The sequence below is a fragment of the Suricata suricatta genome, chromosome 2, assembly GCF_006229205.1.
Source record: "Suricata suricatta isolate VVHF042 chromosome 2, meerkat_22Aug2017_6uvM2_HiC, whole genome shotgun sequence".
In the NCBI taxonomy this organism is placed as follows: Eukaryota; Metazoa; Chordata; class Mammalia; order Carnivora; family Herpestidae; genus Suricata; species Suricata suricatta.
In genome coordinates this window covers 69533595-69551971 of record NC_043701.1, presented here as the reverse complement: position 1 = coordinate 69551971, position 18377 = coordinate 69533595, and the positions used below count along the sequence as shown (strand labels likewise).

Sequence of the window (18377 nt, the reverse complement as noted above, 5' to 3'; positions counted from 1 at the left end):
AGGATATAGACAGTCTTCACTTTTATGTCTCCTACAGAGTGAAGGTTGCCAAAGGACTGCTGAATGACTGAGGTGTGGCTCCCCCTATTGGTTGGGAGACCCCAAAAAGTCTCCTGTACAAAGTCGAAGTAGAGGAAGAAAGAATTCAGCTGAAACTTCCTCTTTATTAATTCTGACTCCCTCATTATGAAAACACTTAACTATTTTTATACAATTACGTCTCCTAATTTTCCTTTAGTAAAGAATTAATCTTAGCCAAAATTCATTCCTATAAAAAATACCAGGTACAAAAATTTGGGCTGGTTTACTGTGATTTGTCCTTTATTCCTGAGAATTGTCTTTTATCCCAATCCCTGTAAGATTGATTTGATTTCAGGCTGATTTAGTGTAGCATAGCCACACACATTTTATATATTTTTACATAGCAGAGAGATAGGTATAAATGGATGTGATAGGAAGAAGAACTGTGACTTCACCAAATTAGGATTTTTCTCTAGTTATTTTTAAAATGATTCATGTGCCATTCTGAAACTCTAAACAAAAGCCACAGTAAATCACATCATTGTAATTTTCTCTAAGAAGGCATGAGGAACTGAGAGTGGAAAGAAATATTTATGTATTATTATACAAATTAAATGTTCTGTGAATGTTTGCCATTTATTTTAGTATCATAGTGCCACTGAAGTGCACTGGTTGAAAAATTAAATGCAGTTACAACATCCCCAAATCCTGAAACCCTACACAGCTTCATGCTTACCACAGTGGATCAACTGAGCTTTTCTGTTAGGTGAAATAAGGGAATAATGGAATGTGCATGCTATGACTTCAGTTTAGGATTTGAGAAAGTATATTTATTAAAAAAAAATACTTCTAAGCCAAAAGCCATATCTCATGTGTTAGTGAAGAATAAATTTTCTTGTAAGGCAGTGGGCATAATCAGCTGCACATTGCATTAAGGTCTTTGTTCTCTTTTTAAATTATGACAGAATGTCTAAGAACACATATTTGATTAAGTACTAAGAGCATTGCTATTTTTACATTAAAAATCACACTTTCCTTTTTCATGTATTTATTTTGTTAAGTTTATTTATTTGGAGAAAGAGAGAAAGAGGGGGGAGTTGGGAGGGGCATAGAGGGAGTGAGAAAGAGAGAATCCCAAGCAGGCTCTGCCTGTCAGCAGGGCCCAACACGGAGCTAGAACCCAAGAATGGTGAGATCATGCTGTAACTGAGAGTCGGATGCTTAACTGACCGAGCCACCCAGGAGCCCCTCCTTTGCATTTATATTTTGACCACGTAAGAAATGAACATTGTATAAAAAAAAGCTTTTTAAAAGTAGAATTAGAAAATACCCAGTTGCAATGAATATAGTTGTTGTATATGCAGTATTAAATTATGACTAAGGTTTTTCTTTTCAGTTTACTTAATATAGGAAATCAGTTTTGGGGATGTCCTATCTTCTGAAGCCTCGTGTGAATGCATAAAAATTAAAAAGAACTTGCAGTACACATTTCCAATAAGTTTTAGAATCAATATACAGTTTCTAAAAGAAAATCATAGGATTTTGTATAAGATACAGTATTATAACAAAAGGAGAAACATTTGGAAATTTTCAAATAAACTTAAATTCTCTCCACTTGAAATGTAATGTAGTTTAACCTTGTTTTCTACATTTCAGTTTTATAAATATAAGAAAGGAGTTGGCAGAAATGAAGATAAACTTATTCAATATTTTATTTTTGGATGGAATCCACATTTTAGGTTGAATGTTGTCTCTGAAGTATAAATTACAGAGTTTGCAAGAGAGATCAATAAACTAGTAATTAGATCTGGGACTCGGGTGAATTCAAAAGATTCTCTTATGTTGTGTTTGTGATGAGTTCTGATTTTGTATTTTGACTTTGTTGCCAAATTTATGCTGTAAGGAATATTCAGGAATTAGAACTTTTATGCATGTTAAGATTCTTAAGCTACTTAATTCTTTCCAAAAGAAATAATTAAATAGTAATTTTTAAAGTTCTGTTAATTGTAAAACAAAATGAATTCAAACCCATGGCTTCATTCACTATTATGAATTATATGTGCTATCATTTATTAATATAGTTTTTGTTTGATTCATCTTCAGAGACATCTGTCTTTTTTTTTTTTTAACTTTATTCAGTCATTTTTGCGGGGGGAGAGAGACAACCCCAACCAACGTGGAGCCCAACAGCCCAACTCAGGGCTCAGACTCACAAACCTTGAGATCATTACCTGTGGCGAATCCAAGAATCAGTGGCTTAACTGACTGAGCCACCCAGGTGTCAAAGAGAGATGTCTTTTATAGAACTTAAGGCTCATGATATATTTTGCAAATTAAAAAAGAGAAGCAGATTTTGCTCCAAATAAATTTGAGAAACAAAACAAGATCTGATTTATTCTTGGAGATTTAGAATGTACATTCATATATGGAGACTCTGAAGTCAAAAAGAGATGGCTTTAATTAACTTTATTGTTTATTCTAATGTCATAAGACCATAGAATATCTTGAAGGTGGGGTGGAGTGAAGGGGGTATATATTTTAAGAAGCACTAATTTATTGAAGCTTTTACTTTTTTTTTTTAAACATGCATGGTGTTTTCTTTCTTTTTATTTTTAAGTTTATTTATTTTGAGAAAGATAGAGAAACTGTGAGTGGGGGAGGACAGAGAGAGAGAGAGAGAGAGAGAGAGAGAGAGGAAGACAGAGAATCCCAAGCAGGCTCCTTGCCATCAGCTTGATGTGGGGCTCAAACTCACAAATCCGTGAGATTATGACCTGAGCTGAAACTAAGAGTGGGCTGTTTAACCGACTGAGCCACCCAGACACCCCTGTAATGTGTTTTCTTTTAATACAATTTTAGAGTATCCATGTTTAAATGTTGAAGAGACGCAGAGAAATGTGTTTTTACATAGTGCTCCAGCTACTACTGAAGACATGTGGAAGATGGTTTTTATCTTCAATCCGTGCAGGAAAAGAAAAGGAAATCAATATAAATGGATTATTCTAACATTGTATAGAACTATTTGAAGCCTCAAAGAATGAAACTTTTAAATTCCTTGATAATCATTTTGTTCATTTTTTCCTTTTCCTTTTCACTCTGCAATACAATTTATGTCCATAATTTATAGTCATGGCGTGTGTCAACAGGACTGTCGGCCGGCAGAAATGCGCAGATAATATGTTCAAGAGCCCGTGCTCATCCACCACTTCGGTCCAATAGGAAAGTGTTAGTTTGTTAGATAATCGGATTGCTTTTGCTATCTAAATATTTTTTATTGTTCATTTATTTTTGAGAGAGAAGGAGATTGGGGGAGGGACAGAGAGAGAAAAAGACACAGAATCCAAAGCAGGCTCCAGGCTCTGAGCGGTCAGCACAGAGCCTGACGCAGGGCTTGAACCCACGAACCATGAGATCATGACCTGAGCCAAAGGCTGTTGCTTAACTGAATGAGCCACCCAGGCGCCCCTGCTTTTGCTGTCTAAATTCAATTATTCTTGATCCCTTTTCTGAACCTTATGAAGAAATTTCTGCCAATATTGTGCAGATATGCCTTTCTTCAATGATTTCAACATATGACCTATGTATTTTTGAAAGCCATGGTGTCAGCAAAGTATTAACATGCCACATTCTTAGATTTTTCTTGAATTATCCTCTTTATGATTTCAGGATTTATGGGTGTGTGTGTATGTATAACTTTTTAGCTTTATGAATTCATTTTTTCTTAAATGATTCTCACACCTATACTGAGATACATTTTACTCAACGCAAGATGTACTATTTAATATCACTGATAAAGTATTTTAATATGTTTTTTAAAATATTGGTTAATCTTTATGGAATATATTGTGAGAAGAATACCATGAGGGATTTATTATTTAAAATATGCATAAAACATATGCTGAGCTTGATCCAGTATACTTTTACATTTTTGCTCAAATCAATAAAGCACTCCTCTTTTCTTTTTTTTATAGAGCAATGAAGTTGTCTACTACAATGCAAAGGATGATCTTGATGTGAGTATTGGAAGTTTTACATTAAATTCTAAGGTAAACTGAATTATCCTTGGATGACTGACTTTACAGTACAAGTTGACTTCGCACGTTCAGTTTTTCAGAAAATGATCTATAGTCGGCAGAATTACTAGTGTGACCAGCAAGGTAATGGTGAATTGTAGTGCTTACATGAGCTTTAACAAATCATCACTGGCATCTTCCTAGGTAGAAAAGCTATGTGTTTCTCTGGATCTGAACTTTCACTGCACCCTGTCCAGACCTCTGTCCTCTGCACTGACTGATACTCTGTATCCATCAGCAGCGTGAAGACAGAGGTTGGGTCCCATCCATCTCTGTAAGCCCGGCTCTTATTAGCAGGGTTACTAGGCGGGTCTCCTTTGGCCTGAACTGCCCGTACCGTTGGGGATCACTTATTTCACCTACAATGTGAATGGCATCCTGCAAGCTGTACACAGCCAGCCTTGCCTGGACAGTCCTTGAAGCAGAGTAGGTGCTCAGCAAGCCTTTTTAAAGCAATGACCATGGTGTACATATTCAAATGATTTTCAGACACGGATTATTTTAGCACAAATAAGGTGCTTCTAATAGTGCCATATTTGGACTGATTTTTAGGGAGAAATTTTAATGTCTTAGTTATGGTGGAAGCATTTGCACAATTATCAAAGAAATTTTGACACTTAAAACTCATCTAAATTCTCATATATTTGACTCATTTATCAGGAGAAATATCTCTTTCCACTTATGTATTTATCCAAAAATGTATGTTGAGGGCTTCTTATATTTTCAGTATTCTTATAAGAGCTTAGGTTATGTATCAGTGAACAAGTCAAACAAATATAAAAAAGTGATTACCTGTTCTTCACAGTGCTTTTATCTGAATCAAAATATAGATTTCTATAGTATTATTTAGAATTTTCTTCCAGGAAAGAAAGAAAACACAACACAATAGATATAGTTTTTTTGATATACCTACACATCTGTTCACATTGCACCAGCACTGCAATTGCTGAACATCATAGTTTGCTGAGCACTGTGTCTGCCTGCAGATTGCTGACCCCTTCACACAGACTCTTCTATTGAGTTACGCTCTGAAAAAACCAGATTGTCTTCTTCCTTTAATAAATGAAGAACGTGGATTGTTTTAAAAAGTGTTTTCTCTTTATGAGACATGGGTGTTTGGCTAGTGCTAACACTAGGATAATTATATATCATTATGATTTCATATATATACATGTAAATATATGACATTATTTTAGTGATGTAGGAGGTATATTAAGGACCAACTGACAGCTCGCACCAAACATTTTAATAGTATCGGTATTACGGTGAACATGATTTTTGGACTTTTTGTTTCAATTTTAGGATTAGTATTTGATATTTAAGAATGATACAGTCTTTTAAAATAGATATGCAAAATCTGTATCAGCCTTCCTGGTAGTGCAGTAGTTACAGCTTTTTTTTTTAACAACATTTCGTTTGTAAAACTATAACAGAGATTTCATCAAAAGTAACGTGGATGGATTAACATGCTTGATCCAATCTGGCAGTTGAGCGTTACCTAAAGATGATACCGATACTGCAACTAGGTTTTTCTTTCCTGTAAACTAATTAAGGAAGTCATATTTTTGATGTCAAGTAAAATAGTTTTATGTAACTAAGTCAGGTTTGCTTATTATTTAGAAAGTTATATTTTTATTTTGCATAGAAATAGTGAGGGGCTTTTTTGGCTCAGGATTGGAACAATCATATGAACACATGTAGATACACCTTTTTAGTGAGTACCGCTCCAATTAATATTCAGTGGCACCGTCGGACAGCACAGTGGTAGAACTCATCATCTGCCCTCATTGGGCTGCCAAGTGAGCAGCTTGTCCATTAGAAGTGGAAAAGTGCACATGGGTTGTGTACTTGTGACGCTGGAGTTGTGTTCAGTGCTTAGGTTTACATAATTTGCACAGAAGTTTATTCATATATTAAAATAAAAGTCCATGTAAGAGAGACAAGGATTAATACAAGTGAACCTGTTGAACGTGTCATGTTTTTGCCTTCTCCCATCTAATCAGTCTGTACTATTTCCATAGGTTATAAATAAACCTATAAAAAAGATGCATTCTCTTTCTTGGGCCAAGAGATGAGCGTTAGCAAGTTAAATTAAGACTCAATAAAAAGCAAAATATCATCTTTCAGATTTCAAACTTAAAAAAAATGGTGCTCAGAAAAAATAAATAAACTGATGCTTAGGATTTCGAGAAACTATTTTCACTTCTTTGTATATAAATAATAACAGTGCCAGAATAATTTTCAAAGATACTGTATAGTAGAAAGAGGGCTAAAACAGGAATCAGAGACTTTGATTGATGATTCACACTCCATTCCACTCCTAAAATTGTACTCCCCCATAAAGCATTAAAATTTATTAAAATCAGAACTACTTGCCTCTTGGGTAAGACATGCTGCAGGTGAATAGGTGATTGACAAATTTCATTCCAGTTCAGAATATTCTTGGAATACTGGCAAAAGGGCCAAGTTTGCTAGAATTGTACTATTTCATGTAAATATTTTGAGAATTTATTAAGAACTATAAGGTAATTTCATTTTATATGTCACTAAAATTTTTATTGGGGAATTTGAAAGTGCTTTAGATATGACAATGCTATTGCTCTTGTAAACTCTTAGACACTGAATAAAATAAACCATGCTTAATGATAAGTGTACTGGTTTGGCTGTTGTAGAGAGACCTGAAGTAAAAGTGGCCAGAGGAAGACAAAAATTTATTTCTTTTTCATGTGACCTTTCTGGATGTAACGCCTAATGTGGCAGGCCTCAGTCTTCCAGGCCCCCGAGTCTTTCTCTCAAGTTCTCTGTTCTCTTCAGGTTAGTGTCACTTTTCCACATTTGGATCCAAGACTGATCTATACACAGTAATTTTTGCCTTCTAGATAACAGGAAGGAGGCAAGTGTCAATAGATGATGTGCCTTTTGCCTTTAAGGGTATGTTTGGAAATTCTACACATCAGTTTTTTCTGCATCCAGGGTCCACACCTTAGGGGCTAGCCTTGCCAAGTTGGGTCAGGATGTAGAATAGAATCCTCCCCCAACTTAGGCATGCACTCAAACAAAATACAGGGTTCAATTACTAAAGAGAGAATACTAATTGGAAAATAATTAGCAGCTTATGAACTTATTTTCAATTTGCTCTTCTTGACCTATTGAAGTTAATTCCAAAATTCTACTCACTTATCTGAAGTACTTCTATCACTTAAAGATAGTCAAATTCTCCAACTTGGAACTGAGGAAAAATTCTTTTTACAGTAAAATGAACATAAAATTATACGCTGTACTGAGTATTTTTTAGTTCTCCCAAGTACATGCATTTTGATCACCACAATCAAATTGTTTTCTGTAAGGGAAATATTTATTATCTTACAGTGAAAGAAGTTAGGAAATGTAAGCAAATGTTACACTTTGATGTTGCATTTATGCTTTTCAATAGTTACACATTTTGTTTGAAGATTTTTGCTTATCTGATGAAGTTGGACTTCCGTGGATGATGAAATTTACAACCTTACCAAAACTTTTGCAGTATAGGCGGATTTAATTGGCTCTGACTCACAACTTTATACATGTAGTGCTTGATATTTTATGTATCAAATGCGCACATCATAATGCCATCTCCTTGTGATGGTTCAGAATAGCTCTCCATCTCTGTTCTTTGTCCTGGATTTTTTATATACTTATTTAATTGTGTATCATATTTTTATTGTTCAAACTCATAAAGCCACATCCATTATTAAAATCTGGTGATTGGAAATTGTGGAATGTGAGTTTTATCATCACACACATCAGCAGCTAATATCTAGTGAACAAAGGAACTAATTAGAATAGTAAATATTGAGACGTTATCCGTTAAATAAATGTGTCCTCATTTATTTGAATGGTAATACAAATGCTTGAAAGCTAAATAAAGTTTCTCATTTAAATGTTCTGCCTCCTGAAGGAGACTAAGAGATTCTAAATTCTGAGCTATGATTACTCTTTTTAACCGTTCTGCATTAGTTGGAAAGGATTTACTTTTCCATCACTGTGCCTAGTGGGATAGTGGTCATTTTCTTGATTTTTCTCTCTCTCTTACATCAACCATTTTATTTCCATGTCCATGACAATGATATGATTTTAAACATTTTTCTCATTTAAGAGCTATTAAAATGGTCTTGCATCTTATATTATACTTCTAAATTATCTATATACCTTTAATAATATTATGCATTATTAATATATAAATATTTCTAAAATATTCTATCCCTAATTCTTTGTTTATTGTCAAGGTCTTCACATAAGTTATTATTGCCTTTGTTTGGTATTTAAGATACTGATGACACATTTTTAAATGTTTTTTTAATGTTTATTTATTTTGGGAGCATGTATGGGGGAGGGGCAGAGAGAGGGAAAGAGAGAATCCCAAGCAGGCTCTGCATTGTCAGCACAAAATCCAGCATGAGTCTCAACCTCACAAACCATGAGATCACAATCTGAACTGAAATCAAGAGTCTGACACTTAACCAACTGAGCCACCCAAGCACCCTAACTAGCTTTACTAGTTCTTTCATGAGCCACCATGAGTTTTGTAAAGAGTGTGGGCAATTTCCTCTTGGAGGCACAACCAGTCTTTATAAATTGGTTTCTTGGGATCCCTCCATAGAGTATAACTTCCTGGAGGGCAGCTCTTGTCCTCACAGCAGGTGTCATAGCTCTTACAGTTACCAGCACATTGCAATCACTCAGTGAGGGTTTTCCCCACTAAGTCAGTGAATCAAAGTTTGGACAGAATCTTCACTTGACACAAATATGAGGAATACCAGAGTCCTACTTATATACAGTAAAACTTTTGTCAGCATAATTCATTCTGCAAACATGCTTGTAATCCAAAGCACTTGTATATCAAAGCAAATTTCAGGAACCATTGGCTCAGTTACAATCCCGTAACACTCAGCACCACATAGTACTGGTATTGCAAGACATCACCTGTTTATCAAGTTAAAAATTGTTAGAAATGTTTGATTTCCTTGCAGAACACTCACAGAACAAGTTACTCACAATCCAAGCTTTTAAGGCATCCCCTTTCTGTGCTCCATACTTCATGTCATTTTTAAGGACACCCTTTCACCACCCCCCCCCCCCCCCCCCAGTTTCAGCCAAGACCTGTGTGAGTCTCTGTAATGTGAAGGACTGGAATGAAAGACTCTGAAGAAAACCCTTGCCCTTCACAAATGTCTTCTGATGGCCAGAAACCATAGCATAAGTTCTATGTCATCATCTTCCTTCAGGTTACAACTATGAGAGAAGCAAGAGCAAATGCTTGGAAAGAAATCTGTACCATTTTACTATTTCCTGGTCCTGAGACAAGAAAGGTCTTTCTTCATTTACAACCAATCAAATAGAAACCAGTCACTGGAGGAATAATACGAGAAGATCAATAACAGTACAGTAGAAATGCTGTGGGATTAAGGATCCAGAGGACATTTTCCCTCTGATATATTTCAGATAGCTCACGGAAAACAACATTAAATGTATGCTTGATGCCTCCAAAGAAGCAACCAGAGATCTGTGACAAATAGACCGAAATAAAATCATTGTAATCAAAACTGCTAAAATAAAAATTCCATTGGAAGAACTCACAGATTTGACAATGCAAATTATCCAACAATGATTCACAGAAGAAGCAGGCAATACTCCCAGAATGTCATAAAGGTTAAAAAAATTAAGGAAGGAAAGATAACATATGGAAGATGATATGCAGAGATGTAAGTCATAAATCATGTGTTCCCATAGATCAAGTCAAAGCATATGCATTAGAGATAATAAACAAAGTTTTAATGGAAGAAAGCATTCAGATATGCAAAGAAATCTGTATAGAATTGTAGATTTGAAAGACTAGTGTTTCTTTCTTTAGAGGATTGAATATGTTAACATTAGTTAGGACACTGAATGCAAGAATATTTTTTAGCAAAGACTTTTAAAGGATTTAGCCAAGATTTTCATAAGTCAAAAACTTTTATACCGAAAACTTGCTCAGGAGGATATTCTAGTAGGCATGTAAGTATTTAGTTTTGCCACAAATACTTTGATGCTTAGTTTATGGATAGACTTTGAAAACAAGTGGCTGAAATTTCCCCAGCCAAGTGTGAAGATACAGGTGTCCCAAAGCCAGATTCAATGACAGGTACATTTCAGTATGCTGGCACAATGAATATTTTTGGATGTGATACGTTCTCCAATTTGCCACAACCCCATTCTCCCCGCCCCCATTGTTGAACTCCCAGCCTGCTTTACGTATGTACACTGCATAAAAACTAAAAGTGTACAGGGTAGAATCTTAGCATGCCAATGTATAAGGGAAGGTGCAGGCAGGGGTAGAGAGTATAGAATATGAGTAGCTGGAACTGAAGGAAGAGATTTCCTAAGATACATAATCATGCAAAGAAAAACATCGATTTAGTATATGTGGGATTCAGGATTAAATTTGGAATCTCCTGTTTCCTCTTCTTTATCCATGTTTATTATTCTGGTCTATTACCACTTAAGATTTGGGTATAGAGAATGATATATTCAAGTGTAGTCTACTGATTTTGTTTATTATAGGATGATACACGGCCTCAGTTAAAGGGAAAACCAACATTCAAAGGTGACCAGTTATTTCCTTTGGAATACAACCTTTCAAGTGGCCACATCACAATTGGTCACTTTGTGGGGAGCTACTGTGTTATAAGCTTTTCAAGTACTGTGATATAAAACAAGTCCTCAGGGACATTTTATACTTTCTATACTCCTTTACTTTGATCAGTCGTATTTATATTCACCTTGTGGATTTAAAAATAAATACTTAGTGACAGCCAGATACAGCTGAATCAGTTTCTGGAATAATGGGGAAAATTCATGTCCCTTCAGATTGTGTAGAATGATAAAAAATTATGACTATAGCCTTTTAAACAAATTTCCCAATTGAAACTTAAAAGTGCTGGAGTAACTGGGCTAGAATATTTGGTGAACCACAGTTCCATGGAAGAATGTAGGCACATAGCCTTCCTAGAAATTTAAGACTATCATTCCTGTATCCAGTGTGCTGGTAATGTTAACATAGCCATCTTCTAATTACCGGATCACGATATCCTACAACTTTTCTAATCAGATATTAAGTATTCTTTAAAAGCCAAATTCAAGTACTACTTTCTCTTGAAGACTTCCTTGGTTTTTCTAGGAAGCAAATGATATTTCTTTCCTATGGGTGCTGTAAACAAGTTGTTACACATACCTGGTTTTATGGTATAGTACCTTACCCTATAGCATTTGTATACAGGGACAGTATTTTCTATTACACTTTTAGTAACTTGAAGTAAGGATCTTATTCAAGATCTCTCTAGCAAATAGTCCTAGTTTGGAGTAATTGTTGAGATAATACATGTTAACTTGGGTAGGTGTTTATGTGTTTCAATACTCATATTATTTGCATAGCATTTGTAAGGACATGTTTACTTCCTAATGTGGTGCTCTATTTGCAAAGTAGCTAGGTGATCTCTCGCAAGCATGACAGAAGTGAAAATGTTAGTTTCATTTAAAGGTTGGGTGGAAACAAGTTAAGGGAGGAATGGCAAAGCTGGCCTTGATTATGGACATTGGTTTCTCATCTTCTGGCATCCGCCTCTTCCTCTCTTGGCCCCCGAAACAGTTCTGAAGACTAAGAGTAATGTCAACACAGACAGTGTAGTTTCCCCATGTCGAAAACTGATTCACAATGGGAATAAGTAGCAGATTTAGAATATTTGTTTGTGATTACTACAAGTGCCATAAGCATCGGGATTTTTGGTTCCAAGCCTGGGCAGGTCCAATATGCTAAATGACTGTGAATCTCCAAGAAACATGAAATCGGGCTTACTATATTTACTCTATCAAACTAAAGTTTTGTCTGATTCTGCTTATAATTAGAATAAATAATAGTTTTTGAATTTCATTTCCAAAGAGGTGATAGCATTAAAATGGGCATGTTTCAATGTAAGATTAAAAAAAAAAATTACCAGGAAAAATATTTTAAGTAGATAGAAGACAAAATACTATAATAATAGCTTCATAATTATTTCATCTATTATTTGCTTAAATATTTTAAGATAAATTAGAGATATGACATTTCACTCCTAGATACTTCTGTTTGCAACTTCTTTTCCCCCTTTTAATGAAGACAAGGCATACATGTATAATCACTATATACATTGTTGCACGGAGGAAGTGGCATAGTGTGATAGGTAAGAGACTGTATCCTGGAGTGCCACTGCTTGGATTTGAATCCCAGCTCTGCCGTGGGGTAGCTGGGTGGTATTGGCAGTCATATACTCTCTCTGTGTTTCACTTTCTTGGTCTGTAAACGTAATAGAATACCTACTTCACAGTTACTGTGAAAATTAGTTAATACACACAAAGCATGTAGAATTTTCCCATCTTAGAGTAGGCAATCTAGGAGTGCTAATGAATAGAATTTTGAAAAATAATAATTATTAATATGATTATAATAAATTCAAGATTTATTTGAAATGAGTTTAGCTCCAAGTGGAGCCTGTTTGTATGCATGTATTTGTTAACACTAACCAAGGGGTAGTAGATGGAGCTACTTTTCATTTTATTGTCAGGAATATAATCCTTGCATTTGTGTAAAACACATAAGACAATGCACAACAAAAGAAAAATCAGAGTAGAATCTTCAAAAACATTTATTTTTTGAAAGAGAGAGAGCGAGAGGCAGAGAGAACATGCTTCTGTGTGAGGGTGGGGGAGGGGGAGAAAAAACCTTACGCACCTGCCATGCTCAGCACAGAGACTCAGGCAGGGTCACTACTGACGTCACTACTGAGCTGACGTCACTACTGAGCTGAAATCAGGGGTCGAAGCTGAACTGACTGGGCCACCCAGGCGCCCCTCAAAAAACATTTAAAAAATGTGAACACAATGCAAAAATTTGTCTTCATCTTGTAGGTTTTGTATAACCAGATTTGAAAGGAAAATTAAATGTCAAAAACATTTTTTAAAAAGCTACACATGCAACAATTTTTTACGAAATTTCACATTCATGCTCTTAATTTTGAAATTTATTGAGGGTCTTTGTTTAGGTTTTAGAGACATCTGTCCCAACAAATCCTTAAATTCTCTGAAGGTTAGTGCAGCAGATTCCCCAGAAGGCTTGAGTTGTACCAGCAAGCTGTGTGCTATTTTCTTAATTCCCAGAGCAAGCAAAAAAAAGGCAGGTCATTACAAACCCTTATGAACCTAATTCCAAGATCTATGTTTCTGACTAAAATCCAAATGAAGTAAGTTCAACCCAGAATTCCCATGTCGATAAATTGAGTTGATTTATTTGCTACATTTTATTGTATTGATCACGTTAAAAATTTGACCTGTCTGCGACATTTGTCTAGTCTCCTGAGCTCCTTCGCATATTTATGTTGCTATTTATTTTCTTAGAATCCTGTCTACCTTAAAATGAATTCCAACATCGTGTCCTATCTAAATGTCTTTTTAAAAGCCCAATCTTTCATGATTTTATTTTATTTTAGAGAAATAAATGTGATTCTAGAATGAGCTAGTAGAGGTATGCCTTAAACAGCAAGGAAATCTATTCTGATTATTAAAGAAAGAATCAAAATCTAGGTTTCTTTTGTAATCTTTTTACACTATCTTGTAATACGCAGCCTTTATTTGGAGCTCTGTTAGGAATGACATTGAATCCTTAAATAGGTGATGGCATAGTGTTGCTTCTGCAGAGCGATGGGTTCGGTCTGAATTGCCATCTTTGTGTGTGAATGTAAAGTAGATGGTTTAAATATTTTGGATGCTACATATTTGGATTATAACAATACTTAAATATGTATACTTATTTTTTTAACTTTTTAATGTTTATTTTATTTGAGAGAGAGAGAGAGTGAGTGTGCAAGTAGAGAAGGGGCAGAGAAAGAGGGAGACACGGAATCCAAAGTAGGCTCCAGGCTCTGAGCTGTCAGCACAGAGCCCAACATGGGGCTTGAACTCACTGACCATGAAATCATGGCCTGAGCAGAAGTTGGACCTAACCATCTGAGCCACCCAGGTGCCCCTATATACTTATACTGCACTAGGCACTAAATCCTTCATATACAGGGTATAGTTTAAGGTTCACATTAGTCCATTGTGGCACATACTAGTATTTTAATGATTTTCAGTTAAGAAAAGTGCAGTAATGAGCTTAAGACACTCACCTTGTGTCACACATGGGATTTGTGCATGGAGTTGAATGTCACGCCGTTGGCATGGTCTATAGCAAGAGCCATGCGTCACAGTGTTGTGCCACCCTGCCTGCCCCCTGGACACCTGGGAGGGATGGGAGCAACCTGCGATGCAGCTGTTACAAGTCAAGACCTAAGGCTAACAGTTTTTGAGAGGTTTGATTTAAAATTTTAATTTATTCTAGCTATTCATTATTTTGTCTATGTTTAATTATTCAGCTTATATTTTATCCAACAGGCTTCATCAACAGTTATTGAATTTTGCAGTAGGTAAAATAAAGTCTCTGTGATTGAAAAGACAGACTTCACATCCTAAATCTGTGCTGATCTGATCCGCTATCGCCAGTGATATTTACCGTGGAAACCTTAAAAGTATGCATGCTCCTCTGTGTGAAATATAGCCACAGTATGATTCATTGGGAAAAAAAACAAAACAAAATATGAACCTAGGAAAAAAGTAGGTTAGATTGGGTTCCACTTCTTGTAGGAATTCTGCCTTTTTGTGTTTGAAGCTTTCAAAAATTTCTGCATCTCTTTTGACAGTTTTCTAATGCTTTGTGCGTTTGGGCATGTGCTCCTTTTACAAGGATGGTTTACACGTTGGCTCTCAGTTGCCATGGAGTAGGGACATGTATAATTCTCTTTCTGATTCCACATTCAGTTCTTTCTTTTCAGAAGCCGTGTACAGTGCGTTTGTTTAGAACTCAGTGACCATTCACTGAGTTTGGAAAATTCACTGGCAGGATGTGGGTATTGTATACTTCCCCTGCACAAAACATAGTGATTTTCACACGTAGGATACCATTTCATAATACCTTAACAGCGAAAAATATCCTATCAGCCTTTCCCCAAATTAGTTATTTTTATATAAAAATATACATTTTAAGATAAAGATGTGTATAAGTATATACATACATATACAGTAGTATTACATGCCTTTCTAATGCTGGTGATTTGAAATTTCATATTTTTTAATGTTTATTAATTTTTGAGAGAAAGAGAGAGTGCACGCAAAGCAAGGGCAGAGAGAGAGAGAGGAGACACAGACTCTGATACAGGCTCCAGGCTCTAAGAGAGAGAGAGAGTGAGTGTGCAAGTAGAGAAAGGGCAGAGAAAGAGGGAGACACGGAATCCAAAGCAGGCTCCAGGCTCTGAGCTGTCAGCACAGAGCCCACCATGGGGCTTGAACTCACGGACCACGAAATCATGGCCTGAGCAGAAGTTGGACCTACCCATCTGAGCCACCCAGGTGCCCCTATATACTTATACTGCACTAGGCACTAAATCCTTCATATACAGGGTATAGTTTAAGGTTCACATTAGTCCATTGTGGCACATACTAGTATTTTAATGATTTTCAGTTAAGAAAAGTGCAGTAATGAGCTTAAGACACTCACCTTGTGTCACACATGGGATTTGCCCCAACACATAGCATTTAAAGCAGCCTCCAACCCTTGTGATCACACTTACTTGTGCTAGAGTTCTAAGGGCTCTCACTTTTCCTGTGTGCCAGGGCCTGGGATAGGTGGTTTGCCCACAAAACCAAAAACACGTCAGGCATATCTTGAAGATGTTCTCCGATTTATATTTGAACTTTTTTGAATGTTATGCAGACCTTCACCAGCAAGCAACCTCAGTGCATTTATTTTTGTATTTAAAATATAATGGGGGGGCGAGTGGATCAGTCTGTTGAGCGTCCTACTCCTACTTCCCACCCAGGTCATGATCTCACAGTTTGAGAGTTTGAGCCCTATGTCGGTTCTGGGCTCTGTGCTGGTGACACCTGCTTGGGATTCTCTTTCTCTCCCTCTTTGCCCTTCCTTTACTCTCCCTCTGTCTCACTCAAAATAAATAAAGACTTAAAAATATATTTTTAAAATGTAATTTGGGGGCTCCTATGTGGCTTATCAGGTTAAGCATCAGACTTAGGCTCAGGTCATGATTTCATGGGTCATGAGGTCTGGCCCTGCATAGGCTCCATGCTGTCAGCACAAGGGAGCCTTCTCTTTTTCTCCTCCCTCCCCCTCCCCCTCCCCCACTCCCTCTTCATCTCCATTCTCTCTTTTTCTCCTCCCTCTCCCTCTCCATTCTCTCTTTTTCTCCTCCCTCTCCCTCTCTATTCTCTCTTTTTCTCCTCCCTCTCCCTCCCAAAATAAAATAAACTTCTAAAATGCAGTTTAATAAGCAAGCTATTGCAGTGATCAGTCTCCCTTTTTGAGTTAATTCAGTTCAGTTTTATATGTTTTGTTTCACATTTGTACTTGCTTTTGACTCACTGCCCTGTTTAGAAAATGTGTATGGAGTCCCACATTGGGCTCTGCACGGCAGGTGGCAGGTGGCAGGTGGCAGGTGCGAAGCTTGAATAGGATTCTCTCGGCTTCCTCTCTCTGTCCCTCCCCAGCTTGGGTTTTCTCTCTCTCTCAAAATAAATAAACTTTAAAAAACAGAACTAGAATTGTTTCTTCAATATTATCTTGAAAACTAATGTTATAAATTTGCTTTGCGTGTTAGCTTCACAGTATTCTTTTAATCAGGTATTAAATGAATTGCCCCGAAGCATTAATGCTATAGTTTTTCTGCATAGTAAAGTGAAGGAATTATAACTTTTTAATTACCTGGTGAAATTATTTTTAGGTGAAATCCTGAAAAAATCTATTTCTTCATCAAACATATTATGATTAGCTAAACTAATATGTTTCTGCAAGGACAATGTGGCCATTTATTGAATTGATAATTTAAAATTTTTATTCTGTTTGTTGCTATGATTCAGTAGAACAAAGTTCTAATATTAAATTGAAGGCTCTACTGTGTCATTCAGTCTATGTCCTTTAACTCCCATTTCCTTTCTAATACTGGGCATCCCCTCAATTCTTCCCTGAGTCAGATCATCCTCAAGGAAAAAAATAGCAATGTATACCAATTAACTTAGGAGACGCAACAGCGTTCTTATAGCCACTGCGACTGGATTCATTATTGAATATTCAGCCTGACCTTACCACCTGACCACAACAATTAAGGCTGGATAAGGCTCTGCACCTTTTTCTTTCTATTCATTATTCAGTATTGGGCCTGAGGAGCTGGCAGCAGAGGCTTTGTGGAATCTCCAGTTCTAAGTGATGCAAATGATTTACTAAAAGGACGCTTTCCTCTGTTGGGTCAGAACTGGTAACCAGCCTTAACCAATGGAGCACTCCAGAAGGCTTACATTCATTCCAGGGGTGAATTAGTGATTCCACAGACTTCTCAGAGGTTGACTAAAAAAGTCTATTTTAAATATACTATATGCATGGTCATTATTTATATTGAGTGATAATGCCATGCCTAGAGGCATATTATGTATCCAAGATTTTATCAGATATTGGGATTACCATTGAAACTAAAAAAAAACCCCTAAAATCAGTAATGGCTACATTGTCAAATTTGCAGATCCCTGTGGTAAATAATACCTGTGAAATAGCTGTGAAGAAGAAAAGTATGTGTTTAGAGGTGGAAATTTTAAAATACATAATGGAGAACTGGATACCAGGCTATAGTCTCTAGTTATTAAAGAATTTGGATCATTACACAAGACACCATTCATTTAACTCTTTTAATTAGTGAGATAGAGATACCAGCTGTGGTACTTCCGTAGAGAATCTCAGAACCCATTCTTATCCACAGTGAACTAACTTTGTCACAGTGTTGTTAAACACAAAAATAGCAGAACAGGGGGAACTAAACCTGGGCATAGTGTGATTGTGAATGCAGTTTTTAGTTGAGAATGTTCAGTTGAATTGTGACCCAGTGATTAATGTAGTTTCAACTGCAGTTTAGATAAACCATATAGACTTTTAACTCTGAGCATTTTGCTATCAGAATTTTTTAAGTTTTCAGTTATTAACAAAATATCAAAAACATATTTTAGTATAAATGCCAATTCTGAGTTTCATTTAAGATATATTAAATATGCAAGAGCCTCATAGACTTACCGTTTTGACTTTCCAAATTAATTTTGCTGCTATGTACTGCTTACAAAATTGAATGGCCTACCCATCCTACATCT

General features: G+C 36.1%; 1 protein-coding gene across 1 annotated transcript in view; it reads left to right on the top strand.

Annotated features, from left to right (window-relative positions):
* Nucleotides 1–18377, top strand: part of CACNA2D1 (calcium voltage-gated channel auxiliary subunit alpha2delta 1) — a 446724-nt gene that overhangs the window by 266527 nt on the left and 161820 nt on the right. The window contains exon 6 of the mRNA XM_029928178.1: nt 3993–4034. Within this exon, the coding sequence (XP_029784038.1) occupies nt 3993–4034 (42 nt within the window). The remainder of the gene's footprint in view (nt 1–3992; nt 4035–18377) is intronic.